The 16,634-nt window shown below is 32.7% G+C and overlaps 1 protein-coding gene across 1 annotated transcript in view; it reads right to left on the bottom strand.

The window, feature by feature from the left end:
* The window catches only part of SPOCK3 (SPARC (osteonectin), cwcv and kazal like domains proteoglycan 3), a 155,679-nt gene that overhangs the window by 39,530 nt on the left and 99,515 nt on the right, over positions 1–16,634 (bottom strand). The window contains exon 3 of the mRNA XM_081813098.1: positions 4,908–5,027. Coding sequence (XP_081669224.1) covers positions 4,908–5,027 — 120 coding nt within the window. The remainder of the gene's footprint in view (positions 1–4,907; positions 5,028–16,634) is intronic.

Raw genomic sequence — 16,634 nt, 5'->3', positions numbered from 1 at the left:
AATAATAAGTGCTTATATAAATTACATATTATACTCAAATTTCTAGAAATAAAAAAATAACCTCTTAATAAATTTAATGTTTTAAAAAGACCATTTCTTTAATAAATAGTGCTGGGAAAACTACAACTACATGCAAAAGAATGAAACTGGATCACCTTTTAGCATCAGATACAAAAAATAAACTCAAAATGAATTAAAGACATGAAACCTGAAAATCCTATAAGACAACATAGGCAGTAATTTCTCTGATACTGGCCATAGCAACATTTTCTAGATATGTCTCCTAAGGCATGGAAAACAAAGGCAAAAATAAACTATTGAGACTACATGAAAATAAAAGCTTTTGCACAGCAAAGGAATTAATCATCAAAGAGGTAACTTACTGAATAGAAGATATTTGCAAATGACATATCTGGTAGAAGGCTAATATCCAAAATATATAAAGAACTTATACACTCAACACCAAATAAAACAAGCAGCCTGATTAACAAATGGGCAAAGGACATGAATAGACATTTTTTCCAAAGAAGACATACAGATGGCCATAGATACATGAAAGATGTTCAACATCACTCATCATCAAGGAAATGCAAATCAAAACCACAATGAGATATCACCTCACACCTGTAAGTAAGGCTAAAATAAAAAAAAGACAAGAAACAATAAGTGTTGGTGAGGATGTAGACAAAAAGAACTCTTGTATACTGTTGGTAAGAATGTAAATTGCTACCATCACTGTGGAAACAGTACGGACATTCCTCAAAAATTACTGCAAAATGCTAATGCATAAGAGTTTAAAAATATCTACCTCATAGTCTTCTATATAAAATAAAAATTACTGTAATTTAAAATTGTAATATCTATATAAGTAATACTCTACTAGGAAAAATAATGATACAAGCAACTTGATATGCAAGGTATGCAAGATATGTCTTTGTTAAAAACATAGTTTTATCCTAAAATAAAATGACTCATTGTTCCAAAAATGCATGACAAAATCTACATAAATACAAAAATTATAAAACAATCCCCCAAAATATCGTCATGGTCAGTGCTCACTAATATTTGAAAGGTTTATTATATAAGATTTTTTTTAAATTAGTATCAAATATTATACAGATGCAAAACTAAAATTTGTTTTGTCTCTCTTTTAAGATGACAAAATTTTCTTGCATTATTGGTCTGTTCTTAATTAGAAATTGTGAAAATAAGGTTTTCTTTGTCTCCTGGGTAATCTCTTAAATGGCAAACATTCTGTGTTTTATCAGAATATTTTTCTGTGCTTTATGTTGTATGTTGACTTTAATATTATAACTTGATTATAAAAGAATCAAAAGTTTTCTCACTGTCATATTGAAAACTGAAAGCTCAACTATGGATACTTACAAGAAAGACATTTAGGTCTAAGTAATAAAGAAAAATTGGTAATAAAGTGTTAGCAAGTATATCAGGCAAATGTAATAAAATTAAATGTAGGAATGATAGTATTACTATGAGATTAGGTGAAATATGTGGAAAAAAGAAGTAACTAGAATATAATGTCATAAAATAAAGTGATAAGGAGCATAATTTATTAATGGTTAGAACAGAAATAAATCTATACATTCTAAAAAATAGAATAGCAAACACATATAGCAAAAACTCCCCAAAATACTAGAAGAAACTATTAAATACAATTATAATGGAAGACATCAATATACCTTTCTTAGAATTGAACATATAAGTTGATATAACTAGTGGTTTTGTGTGTGTTTGTGTTTGTGTGCTGTTTTGTTTTGTGCTATGTACTGAATCGTATCCTCCCAAAGTTCTTATGATGAAGTCCTATCCCCCAATTTGATGGCGTTTGAAAAAGGACATAGTTAGGTCATGAAGGTAGAACCTACATGAGGGGATTGGTGCCTAAATAAGAAGAGACCCCAGAGAGATCTCTCTCTGACTCTGCCATGGGAAAAGATGTCTGTCTACAAGCAGGAAAATAGTCTTCGCCAGGAATCCAATCTGCCAGCCCCATAAGTAGGACTTCCCAGCCTCCATAATTTGAGAAATGTCTATTGTTTAATCCACCTAGTCTCTAGTATTTCATTAGAGTAGCCAAGCTGAAAGAGTCATTTTATTTTGTTTTGCTGTATCAAAGTTCCCCCCACTAATATATTTGTGTTCAAATTCACTGCTAATAAATGGAATGAAAATTAGATTAACAATGAATTATAATAGCATGCTCACCAGAATGGAAAAGTTAAAAGGAATGGTAATATTTTTGCTGCCAAGAATGAAGACAAAAGTTAACTCTCATGTTTTGCTGTTAGAAATTAAAAATACCTTAAGATTTTTGCAAAGGAGCCTGAAACATCTATTATCATTTATCATTTGAAATGCATGCATTTTGACCCATCACTTCCACTTCTTGGAATCTTTCTTAGAAATAAAAGCATAACTATCAACTGCAGAATTGGTTGTCATGGAGAAAATAATGGAAATAATAAACAATCATTCTTAGGAGAAAAATTATTGATTAAATTGTGGTATATCCAGATAATGCAGTATTTTGATCACTTCTTTGTTTATTCCATTCAGTAATACTACTTATTTTTATTTAGGAGTACTATGTGTCAAACTATTCTGTACTCCAATAATACAGTGTTATATATAAAGATCTCAGTTTTCACTAAGTTCACAGTTATCTAGTGTGTGTGTGTGTGTGTGTGTGTGTGTGAGAGAGAAAGAGAGAGAGAGAGAGAGACAATAAACCAAATAAACAAGTAGTTTATTACTATAGTAGATAGTGAGAAATGCTATGAAGGAAAAATAAAAATAGAAAGAAATCAGGGAATATAATATTGTGGGTTGGTTCACAAATTAAATATGATGGAGTCAGGAAAGAAGTCACTCAGGGGGCACCTGGGTGGCTCAGTTGGTTAAGCGATTGCCTTTGGCTCAGGTCATGATCCTGGAGTCCCAGGATCAAGTCCTGCATAGGGCTCCCTGCTCAGTAGGCAGTCTGCTTCTCCCTCTCATCCTCACCCCTTCATGTTCCATCCCTCTCTCTCTCTCATTCTTTCTCTCTCTCTCAAATAAAAATAAATAAATAAATAAATAAAACAAAAAAAACCCCTCAGATGATACACAGATCTGAGGAATTGAGGGAGTCAGCCACTTTTCTTGAGGTGATTTGTCTTACCTGTTCTAATGGATTATTTCCTTTTGGAAATGTACTTCTAGTTGGCCTCTGACCATTTCAAGTAGTATAAATAATCCTATGCCCAGTTTTTCATTTACTTTTCAAAGATACTCAACTACTTAAGGTTTCTTGTAAATAACCTACTATATTAAGAGTGCCTCATTTCTTGAAAGAAGAACCCAGAAAGGGAAATGATATTTATGAATATGTACAATTAACTAGTCATTGTGCTGAGTGTTCTACAAGCTCTCCTTTTATCCATCTCCAAATATGGGAGAAATCACTAGTCTAAATTCAAGTTCAAAGAAGAAATTTGAGATCAAGAAATAAAAATATTCAAATATGGGAATTGGTAGGATAGGTGTAGATATGAATTTTAAAATATCATATGTAAGGGTCTGAAACAAACTTTTGCTTCACCCCAGATATATTTGCTTTATGAATACAGGGACAAATATACTCTATTGTCTCTACTAAGTAAGATTAGTCATTTTAATTACATTCAAGGCATCAAAAAATATAACATCTGCCAAAAATGTAATCAATAATTCCAAAGACAAACCTGAGAAATACTCCTAAAGGGTAGGGACAATATTATAATTTCTTTCTGAAGTTCATAAGAAGAAACATATATACATAGTCATCACGCATTCAAAGATAATTATTATGTCTATCAGTGATAGCTGAATTAGTTCAATTAAAAAGAATTATTAAATTATTTAAGACCATTCATAAGATTCATAAATACAAAAGGTTGGGATTGTAGAAATTCCCTTGATGAGAAGAAAAAGAAATGAGGTGTTTTGGGAAATATAGATTATGGATAACTGTGCCCATCTATGAAGTGATTTTGTTAGAAAGTGGTAATTGAGGATTGCAAGGTAGAGTGAATTGGTCATGTCATAATGAGCAAAGAAGGGCACACACTTGGGACTTTGTCAACTACAAGATGTTGCTTCTCATTACTGCTCTACCACCTCTTCTTACATATTAGAGCAAATACTTAAATCTTTGAAAGCTCTCCAAATTAAGCTCATATTTCAATATCTTCCTTATACATGTATTAAATGTGTAATAAATATTTTCATACATGAAAAAACATAAAAAGTTCATAAAATTTTCATAACAAGTGTTTTACTTTAATTGCCATTTTCTACTTCTAAGGAATTAGAAAACACTCAGGAAATTATACAGATGATAAAAGAATCATATAATCTTCAAATGACTCTTATTTTCTTCTTTTTTTATGAATTTGATTTGCACTATGTCATTGAAAGCATCTTTTTTGTCTACTGGCTTTGCTGAATCAAAGTAGAAATATCTGCAAAGCCATCATGAAAAGGATAACCTGGGGGGGGGGCGGGGTATGGGGGCCTAATTGTGTCTGTAAAAATCTCAAGTACTCTACTAATCTTACCTTTATTTCCTGTGTTGTTTTATTCTTTCCCACTGCTATCAAAACACTGAAAAATATTCCTACACTTTCACTTCAAGTTAATGTTGTCTCTGAGGGGATATTTCTTTTTCTACCAACCAGAGTTGTCACAATGTTTTATTTCCTTGCAAAATACTATGAGTGTGTTTGGAAGTAGTCACAATGTTCTGATTTTTGTTCAGCACCTCAGCAAAGAATACATTTTGAAATATGTGCTTTGATTTAAATGATTCATTGGAAATAAAGTCCCATATCAAAGACAAGGTCACATATGAAATTTAGAAATCTTACTGCTTCTCTCGGGCCTCAGTAGTGCTATTGTCTTCTTGTTTTGGCTTCCACTTTCATGAAGGGCCTTGAACCAGTCCCGCAATCTGTTTGCCACTTCTCTGAATTCCAGGTCACTGCATGCTGAAAACAAAGAGAAACAACACAAATCTTTAATAATAACTTAGCATAATGCCAATGTTAGTTCTCAAATTATTCCAATAATAAAAAAATATGTAATACAATTTTAAGTGTGTTTCAGCTTTTTAAAATGAAAATAAATAAATATATGTTTCAAATATGATGATGTAATATAATAACATTGAACATTTTGTTCAATAAGGAAAACTATTAGTAGAAATCTACTTCCACTCCTCAGTGGAATATAGCACTTGATGGAATGTTCTTATTGTTAATATCACATATACTTAGTCATACTATTTGTGCGGAACACTTTTGTTATGGTAAGAAGGTAGATGATCTGGGGAAATAAAGGGTTGAAAATCCAAAATGAATACTTACACATTTATTATCGGCAATAGCTATTACTGTTATGATTTTATAAATCTGCATTAGTATATTAAAGCCACATAGGAATTATCAATTATAAATATATGCTGTCTCTATTTGCTTTAAACCTATATATTTTTTTAAGCATAGAAAAGGAAAAGCTATCTTATTTAACATTAAGAACGATTGTAAAATATTTAAGAAAATAATATAAATTTCTGTTTTAAGAATAAGGTGTTAGCAAACTTTGACATTTGGAACTTAAATTAATTCCTCTTTTAAAAAACTATTGTTACCTACCAATAATTATATTCTCTAGAATAGTCTCTACAATAAAGAGTAGTAGAATATATTATATATATATGTATCTGTGTGTATGTGTGTGAGAGATTAATGCTAAAATGTGGCATGTCAAATTTAGTCCTTTGTTGCCAAAATATTTTGAAAATATAAGAAATACTTATTTCCATTGTTTAGAGAGCATCAATACTGTGGGGCTTACTCCTCTGTATGTAGCATATATGCAAATTCCTGAACTGACAAGCACTCTTTGATAGTACTCTTGTTCATTTCGTTTAAAAAAAAAACTTACATGCTGATTTATAAATGTTACAGTACATTTAATATAAACTATATACATTAAATCGCTATATGTATTATACATAACATGTGTAATATAGTATGATATAATGCAATGGAATTTAAGATCATTTCTTAGTATTAAAGGGAATCAAATTCGATTACTAGGACTTTCAAAGTACCCAATAGGGTGGCTGATCCATAGCAGCAAAGCATTTTGATATTTTAGAACAGTAGAGGCATAAAAGAAGATCCCATAAGTTGCCAGGGGGGAGAGTAACAAAAGTTATCATATACAAAGAATAAGGTATCAGGACATCTTCATTTTTTCATTAGCAACATTGGCAATCAAAAAGACAATTGAAAAATTGCTTCATATTTTAAACTAAGAATTCTATATCTAGAAAAATCAGGTGAGAGAATAAGCTAAAGGGATGTTTTAATATACAGGATTAAAAAACTAACCACCCCCATAACGTTTCTTTAGGAAGCTACTGAAGGATGTGATACAGCAGAGAGAGAACTAAGAAAGAGGATGGCTGAGACACAGGAAATAAAAGATTTAAGAGAGAAGTGAAAGTAATTTTTCGGAAGATAGTAAAGAGGAATCCCAGAATGCATATTGTGTTCCCCGTGTAGGGGCAGATGGTAGTAGTTTGCAAATCCTTGGTCGAGGACAGAGCAATGTACAGAATTCATCACTATTCTTTCATCCAGGGAAAATAATAAGCTATAGTGAAAGTCCCAGAAAACACCACTTTTTCTGATAAGAACAATGGCTGAGACCGAGTGATGAGGCAATATACATAGTGTGCTCCTAATATAGCCTGGTATCTATGTTTACACAAACATCTAGGCAAGAATCTTCTGAAGTTATAAACTGTTATGCTATAGAAGACAAAAGCCGACCTGAAAAAGAGAAATTCTTCTACATACACATATACGCATCACGTATCTCTGGAAGGATATATATAAAGCGGATAAGACTAATTATCTCCAGTTTGAGGAACTGGATGAATATGAAAGTAGTATGAGATAGTCTTTTTTTTTACCATTCATTTTTTTCCCTTTGAGTTGTGTGTTATATACCTGTATTAATATTCAAAAATAAATTTAAAACTAAAATTTCTTTAAAAATTAATTGGCATGCATTAACCCACGACCTAGCAATTCCTTTTCTTAAAAATGATTATACAGTATACTATATATATACCAACTAATTCAAATTGTACAAATATTATTTATTCAACACTTTTATAACAGCAAGTACGTTCACAACAAAACTGTCCCTCAGCTGTGGCCTGGTGAGATTAGTCAGGTACATCTATCCAGTGAAGCCTATATAAGTCCTTAATAAAGTTTAGAAGCTTATTATGTACTGATACAGACTTCAACACACAATATAGCTTTTGGTGAAAAAAAGATAAGGAGGAAAGAATGTGTTAACTATGCTTGCATTGGTAAAAAGGGAGGAAAAATGCGTTTGTTTATACATCCTTACAATATCTTTGGAAATACACATAAGAGATTGAAACATTGTCACCTCTGTAATGAGAATTGGGTTGGGGGGATATAAATTGCCCAGCGATATCAATATATGTACATTTATACTTTTAAGAGTTAAAGCATGTTTTTTTATTCTTTTAAGAGTTAAGGCATGTTAAGGCATTACCTACTTTAAGCAAATGAACATCTAAAAATGAATTTTAGTTATTTCCTTTATCCATCTTATGTTTTTTTCCCCAAAACCACACCCAGCAAAAAGCAAAATTTTATCCAATAGAATATCTGCTGAAGAATGATTAAGTCTGTTGAACAGATTGGCACATATTTTCTTTTCTTGCATTAGTAAATACAGCATTTATTATATCATTAACAAAGTGTTAGTACAGATTTTTTTAAAAATTTATCTAAATATGAACATTACATATATTTATTGTGTGTCACACACACCTTAGCTTAAGTTTCAGTATGAGGTTATGCCTTTACTGTAATTAAATATTTTAGGAATTAAGAATCCTACAGTAATAATTATAATAATACTGATAATAACAGCTAGCAATGCATACTTACTGTTATAATTACATATATTAACATGTTTAATCCTTATGGAAACTTTATGAAGATTAAACTAGTAGTATATCCATTTAAGTGTTAAGAAATTGAGGCATTGAGAGCTGTAGAACTAATTTGCCTGAGGTCAGACAGGTAAGTGGCAGAGCCAAGTTATGAATTCAAAAAATATGGAATTCAGAGTCCAAGGTTTTAATCCTTATTGCAAACCAGTAATAAAAACAGCAAGAACAAGAACCTAGGACAAACAAGTCAAGCATTGCTTCACTTAAAGCTTATACATTTCCATTTCAGTAAGTTATGTTGGCAGTGATGTGAGATGATCATCATGGCAAAGATATATGATGTTAGCAGAACACATTTTTAGAAGACATTAACACAAAACCTATATAAATACATCTCTCGACTTTAAAGGAATCATGTACCCTCAAGTCCAATTTTTAATGCCAAATACAAATATCACAGAAATCTTACCGAACAATAAGCTACAGTTTATGCTACCACACATTCTGCAGTAGTTAACAAGAGCCCCAAATGGAGATTATTCAATAATACTTGCCTATTCTTCTTCTTCCTATTTTTTTAGGGAGGCTGCAATGGTGCCATTATTTTTTATATATCATGAGTCAAAGTGTCCTTGTCACACACACACAAAAGAAATGCTTAGCTTAAACAATATAGAAACATAGCTTTATTTATAGGATGACATTTCTACTTCACTGGCTATCAAATTTTTGTTGCAGACAGGTTCCAATTGGAACAGAACCAGTCAGATCTCACCCTTGAAGTGTCTACAAGTCATCAGTGATTTACAACTGCTCTTTTCAAGAAGTCAATTAATGTCTTTTCTTCATATTTTCCAACAGTTCTACTACATGGATTCTTTTTCTAGAGATAATATCTTGCACTTACACAGCATGAAATGCCTTTAATGAGGCTTTACATTTGATTTTAATATCAAGTCTGGAAGATTAGATTAAGGATTATTATGGCTTTTTTGTAACTATGGAAACTGGGATATAGAAGTTAAATGACTGCTCTAAATTTTATAGCCAATAGTGAACTAAAGCAGTGCTTGGTACTCATTGATCTCTTTGTATTTGTAGTCAGAAATAAATAACAGAATAATAAATCATAATGTAATAAATATGGCTTTAAACTAAATTTGAATAAAAAAGCTAAATTTCAATGCAAGCTTCTTCAATTGTGTCAGATTATTAATTATTAATAATTATTGTCAAATTATTAATTAGAGCAGGTATTATATAAAGCAAACAAGTGAAAAAGAAAGAGGTCTTGGAAAAGTTATGCATGTATTTATACTTGTGTACACACACACACACAATCACATATTTGGCAAGACAAAATATGTAATAGAATGAGTGGAGATAAAACCAATAAAAATTTATAGAATGTAAAATAAAAACAATAGAGGGAGATGAGAGAGGAAGAACATAAAAGAAACAATAGGAGACATGGAGGATTAGCTCAATATTCAACTTACAGAAATTATTAAGAGAGAAAGAAGAATTTGAAATTGACAAAAATCATCTTAAAATATAGAAAATACTTCCTATAACAGAAAGAGAGGTTTTCAGAGAAAGGGGGACCACTGAGCTCTTAATTGAATGAATTAAACATACACATATACACACACTAAGACATCTTTTAAAATATGAAATATAAAAAGATTATAAGAGCTTTCAGGAAGAAAACAAAAATAAACAATCAAACAAAAAGCAAACAAAAGATTACTATCAAAGGCAAAGAATCAGTATTCCAAAAATCTTAGCAATAATGGATTATAGAAGAATTTGAAGCAAGCCTTCAAAATTCTAAGGACAATGAATTTTAATCTAGCATCCCATATCCATTATTATTAAGAAAATAGGACATAATAAAGACATTTTCAAATATACAAGAACTCAGAGATTTTTGCATTCCATGCCACCATGAGAATGGGCTGCAACAAAATGAAAGGAAATTAAGAAAAAGACATGAGATTCACAAAAGAGGCACTCCACTCACGAAAAACTTGGAAGCACACTACTGAAACTACCTGTGTAAGGGCATCTAAAGATGGAACAAAGCTGATGGACAGCTAGAGGGAGAGTGTGATTTGACAAAATAGTTTCTAATTGACAACTTGTAAAAAGTTATCAGTCATAATAAAGGCAGCTGGGATGTGAAATGGTAGAATACATTTAAAAGCGATGCTAGTAATATTCTCCATTGAAATAGAAGAAATGTTATTTTTACAGATATAATTCTAGCATAAATTATCAATTTGAGTGAACAATATTTACATCATCATGATACTGTAAAAACTTTTGATATACAAATCGAGTCACCTTATAAAGAATTTACAGAAGACCTAACAATGGTTATTCAATATAATTTGTGTTAACAGCTTTGGCAATGAGTAGTTCCATGATAGCCACCTGAAATAGGGAAGTGAAGTGAAGACACATAGAAGGAACCATGTGAATGTTAAGCCCTCGTTTTACAAAAGAGGAGGCAAAAGATACCTAGGGAATTGGAAACACATGGTTAAATGTTTTTTGTTTTTGTTTTTGTTTTTTTAACTAATGTTTTTTTCTTTTTCTTTTTTTTATTTTTTTTTAAGATTTTATTTATTTATTTGAGAGAGAGAGAATGAGAGAGAGCACATGAGAGGGGGGAGGGTCAGAGGGAGAAGCAGACTCCCTGCCGAGCAGGGAGCCCGATGTGGGATTCGATCCAGGGACTCCAGGATCATGACCTGAGCCGAAGGCAGTCACTTAACCAACTGAGCCACCCAGGCGCCCTGTTTTTGCTTTTTCAATTGTAATCAGTGGGAAACTAAGAATAGCCATGTAATTATTTTGGAAAGTGGGAGGGAAGTGAAATATATTCTCATTTATCAAAGCAGAGAATCTAAAGGTAATGTTTGAAGTTGATAAATAGCTATTTCACAAATGAGCTAATCACCAGATGGGGAAAACCAGCAAGACTTAAAAATGATTAGCTCTGTGACCCAGGGATGGGATGAGAAGAAGTGGGGCAGGAGGTTGCTTGTTGATTTCCATTATAATCCCTTCCATGCCTTTTGCCTTTTTAACCCCACGCTTAAAAATCAGTAGTAGAGGGTCCTTCCGCTCCCTGCACTGTCTCTCTCCTTCATGGAAACTGCTGGACAATTCTAAATGCACACTGTGGGCATAAGAGCTGAGGGAGGACAGTTAACATTTATTGATCATACTCATTAAATCAGACATTGAGGTACTAGTTTCTTTATAACATCTATTGGCTTAGAGAATTTGTTACCTCATTTAAAATCATAGTATTTGGTGGCAAAACTGGTGCTCCTAATTCAGAACAATTTCTATTATGTTCAAGTAGCATCTCTTCCTTACCAATAAACAATGTATCAGTGACAGGTCTACACAAGGCTACTGTGTATTCAACATTCCAGGTTCTTGATATTACTAAGAGAAAATTACATAGAGTGAGAATTGATGGAAAGATACTAGTAACATTTCAGTGCTTTCCAGAAGTCCAAGATATTTTACTTTTAGAGGCCCTAACTAACAGCATACATTAAAGATAATATTTTAGATATAAAGTCTTTGAAAATGTTTTTTATAATTGCACAAGTTAATTTTCTTTTGCCAACAATTAACTCATTTAATTTAAAATTGGCAATGATTTATCTGAAAGCATTGGGCAAAGTGAGAATTCTTGCCAAATCAAAAACCACACACTTCCTATAGTTTAATTTAATTTATTTATTTTAAAGATTTTTATCTGTTTATTTGAGAGAGAGAGAAAGAGAGCAAGAACAAGTGGGGGAGGGGTAGAGGGAGGGAGAGAGAGAAGCAGACTCCCAGCTGAGCAGGGAGCCCCACGTGGGGGGGGCTTGATCCCAGGACCCTGAGATCATAATTTGAGCCAAAGATGCTTAACTGGCTGAGCCACCCAGCTGCCCCTTAATTAATTTTATAAATATAAAATTTAAAAATTAATGAAGTTGACATGTTTAGAACTATTAAACATTTAATTTTGATTATTCATTTTTCTTTTCATTTTGTATTTTAGGGGCAATAAATACTTTCTCAAGTCTCAAACACTTTCATGCACTCTTACCTCAATAGGTAACACATTCTTCCTTTTACAAAAAAATGCTAAATACTCTGGATATGCTTACATTGTAGCATATATATGTAATTAATAAGATCATCATTTATTAAAGAAAGAACACTGATGTCTGTCACTATGAGTTGTTCATCAAAACAATGTTATGTAATAAGAAGCTCAGATCTAAACACAGACGTGAAGGAAGAGAGGAGGCTCTGGAAGGTTCAGATTGGGGTAGTGAGATCCACCCTGTAATTGTGTTCTAACTTAAGAGAATGTTACCAGTTTTGTTTCAATAGTTGGTTTAGCACACCGTCTACTGTCTGTCTCTATTAGGCTCGACTCATAAGGTTTTAAGCAGTTTTTCTCAAAGCATCATTCATTTTTGCTAAATGTTAAAAAATAATTACACAAAGTATTCAAACATATTTGGTGTCTCCCCACCGCCCCCTCCCCACCCACCATGAGCTTTGGGTTAAGAAGAGATTTTCCTAAGTCTCTGATTTGCTATGAAGTGAAGAATGAAATATCACCACACCTCACTGCTGATAAATATATTTGCCATTACCCCTTCTAAGCATTTTAAAGTATAGAGATTCTGATCACATCCTCCATGGGACTAGATTGATATGTGAATGTGCTACAGTGAAAACCTGCAGAAAACAACTATTCTATAGGGAAAAGGGCTTAAGTCTGGCTTCATGTGAATATTTATTTACAAGACTAAGTCCACACAAAGAAAAGTCCAACCAACTTGCCTCTCAACATCAACTCCTGTACTCCCATTCCATAGGCCATAACGTCCCGGAGACGAAAAAGACAACGTTAAGAGACAAGGCTCTAAAGAGCATAATGGTTACTTCAGCTTAAAGAGGAAGAGGGAGGGGCACCTGGGTGGCTGAGTCAGTTAAGCGTGTGCCTTCGGCTCAGGTCATGATCCCAGGATCCTGGGATCAAGCCCCGCATCAGGCTCCCTGCTCAGCGGGAAGCCTGCCCCTCCCTCTCCCACTCCCCCTGCCTGTGTTCCGTCTTTCTGCCAAATAAATAAATAAAATCTTAAAAAAAAAAAAGGAGGAGGGAGAGTTTATTTCTTATTGAACTTCCACTTTTAATTATTTGGGTATGGATAAAATATTCTTGAATTATCCTTTTTTTTTTAATAAAATTTATTTGTTTGACAGAGAGAGACTACAAGAGAGCACAAGCAGGGGAAGAAGTGGAGGGAGAAGCAAGCTCCCCACTGAGCAGGGAGCCTGATGTGGGGCTCGATCCCAGGACCCTGAGATCGTGACCTGAACAGAAGGCAGACGCTTAACCTACTGAGTCACCCAGGGGCCCCAGAATTATCTTTACTTTTTATATCTAGCTGTGCCAGCACATAAAGAAGTGATTAATAAATATTTGATGAATAAATAGCTCAGCTTTCCACATTTCTGAATGGCTTTACCACAAGCCTTGTATATTTGCTTTATTTGATCTTTTCTTTTTCAGTCCACATTCAGACCAAGATGCCTTCAAATATGTAAATAAAATGAAATTGCATAATCTTGAAAAAGTCTTTCAGCTTTTTGTGTGTGTGTAAGTAAGACTTTTAGCTTATATTCTTTTAAGAATCTCCATCATTGCTTTCTAGGCTCCAATCACCCATAATGACTGTTTCATGCTATATTTGAAAAGCCATTTATGAACTATCTAGTTGTTAGAGAATTTAAACTACAGTTCACACTACATGATGATGATTTTTTTTTACTTTTTAAAATTTTTTTACTTTTTTAAAAAAGTTATTTTTACAGCAGAATTAAAAATCCATTTTTTCTCTTTACCAATGTAAGAGACGCCAATTTTATAAACATATACATTTTATAATGTATATTAATAAGAATAAACATAAAACTATATATTTAACACCCTCACTAATAGGTATCCAATGTTCTATATTTACTTTGCTTATCTGCTATGTAAATTTTGCATAACTTGGGCCATGTCAGACAAATAATTTTTATTTTTATTTTTTTTCAGACAAATAATTTTTAATATTACTCCTTTGTTTTACATTATAAAGTGATAGTTTTCTCAGGTTATAAAAACATCTGACAGCAAAAGATATGGTAGATGTAAAAATACCATTATTTGAATATATAAGTTGTTAAAAATTCCCACAAATAAATATTGTATATAAGGAATACAATATTCCAACTTATGTGTATATAAAAAGAACTAGGACAAACCTTTATTCAACAATTATTGCTGTCTCTTTGAAAAATCTTAGAAATGGAGTTACGGGGTCATAGAATATGAACATTTAAAGACTCTTGGGACATACAGAAACTGATCTCTGTAAAATAGAAACTTTTAACCTCACAAACCATTTTAAACATATTTAAAATGTACACCGTTTTAGTTTTTATTTATTTATATTTCAATTTTTGAGAAATTAAGTAGTATTGATAGATAGTGATTTATACAAACTTAATGAAGGTTGGAAAAGTTCTCCAGCACAAAAATGGCTTGAGTTACATATTTGTCTAGGACAATCCAACTCAAAATGAATATAGCATGTATATAGTCTACAGAACTGACCTCACGTAGTGAAGGAAAGTTAGATCCCTAAATACCCTTAGGAATATGGTCATTAAGTTTCAAAGTAAGTGGCAGTTTCTTCATTGTGAATTATGTTTTCAACATGAAGTCTGATGAGAAAGTTATTCCCAAGGCAGAATGTAAAAATATACACATCACTGCCTTGAGGGAGACAATACATACATGAAACACGAAGAACATATAAATTAGAGAAAAAGAGAACATTTCCTGACTAATAAGTAAATGATGCTGGAAATTTTGTGGGTGTTTCAGAATGTTTCCTTCAAGAATCAAGTTCAAGACTGTATGAGAAAATTCAAAAGCAGAGACTAAAATTGTTAAGAAAGATAGGAGGGACAAGAATAGCATGGATGTAGGAAAAGATCAACATGTCTCTGACATTTTGAAAACAAAGGACGATGCCTCATTAAAGAAAATCTAGAAGCTTTGCCTGAAATAAAGAGGAACTGAAATTTAAAGCAGAACATATATGTAAATGGAAATGTACACACACATACACACACACACACAATTACCTATTATACAGTAAAATGCAGATAAGTCTCATTCCAAAGCAGAGTCCAATTTTAAACCATGCCTTTATTAAAAAGCTCAGTTAAGGGATGCCTGGGTAGCTCAGTTGGTTAAGCGTCTGCCTTCAGCTCGGGTCATGATCCCAGGGTCCTGGGATCGAGCCCCGCATCGGGCTCCTGGCTCAGCGGGGAGCCTGCTTCTTCCTCTCCCTCTACCTGCTGCTCCCCCTGCTTGTTCTCTCTCTCTCTTTCTGACAAATAAATAAATAAAATCTTTAAAAAAAAAAAAGCTCAGTTAAAAATTCCTCCAGGCATTGTCATAGAGGGACAAAAGGATTTGGAGTAGATCTTATTATAATACAATACTCATGTCTCTGCCACACAAAAGTACAAAATCAGGTAAATTGCACTCCAAATCCTCTCTGACAAATATAAACACATACAGGAGCACACACTCGCATACATCTTAGAGAGTAATTCCTTACCGAGGATTATTTCAGTCTGTGTGTGGGGTGCATTAAAGTTGTACTAAAATTTGTAAGTGATAAATTATGGAAGTGAAACCATGAGTCTTCAGCATTGTTATAAATCACACAGTTTTATTAAAACATGAGCTACGATTTTTATAGCCATTAAAGAATATTGATGTTCACAAGTGTATGTGAAACTTTCTGATTCATAAGTAATTTTCTTTTTGAGAAGCAGCCTAAGGATTGAGGTGTTTTATTCCAAGAGGCATTCTGTTCAGACATTAGAGGGCACAGGTTGAATGGATGAGTCTCCAAGCAGGCATTTGGGCATTAGTAATACATGATTCATTACCTGCTGACATCAGTGGCATTTGAGGTTTTAAAAAGGGCTCTCTGAATAGCAGGAGCAACAAGGGACAGAATCAAGCAACACAGTAGCATTCTAGGCAAACGTCTTAAAGATGACAAACTTTGTTGGAATATTTAATGTTGTACACAACAGAGATAAATCCATTTCTGTTAGGTGAGGAGGAGAATAAATATCAAGTCATGTCAACACTTTTTAAACTAAAGTTTTTGAATCGATGTATTTGAGACTTCAAATACCTGCTGATATTTTCTATTTTTTAGCAGATATTTTCTATTAATGGAACATTACACTACAGCTTTAATTTAAACATTACACGTTTATGATCATATAACCAGAAAGGCTATTATTATCCCATGCCCAGAGTTATTCATTGATATTTATGGAAGGAACAATGAGTATTTATCTAATTCATCTAAATATGCAAAGGATTATTTCTATTCTTTTATTCAACGTGATTAACTAGGGCGCCTGGGTGGCTCAGTCGTTAAGCGTCTGCCTTCGGCTCAGGTCATGATCCCAG

This window comes from Leptonychotes weddellii, chromosome 2 (genome assembly GCF_054177405.1).
Source record: "Leptonychotes weddellii isolate Sample4059 chromosome 2, ASM5417740v2, whole genome shotgun sequence".
Taxonomy (NCBI): Eukaryota; Metazoa; Chordata; class Mammalia; order Carnivora; family Phocidae; genus Leptonychotes; species Leptonychotes weddellii.
This window is presented reverse-complemented; position numbering and strand designations above follow the sequence as displayed.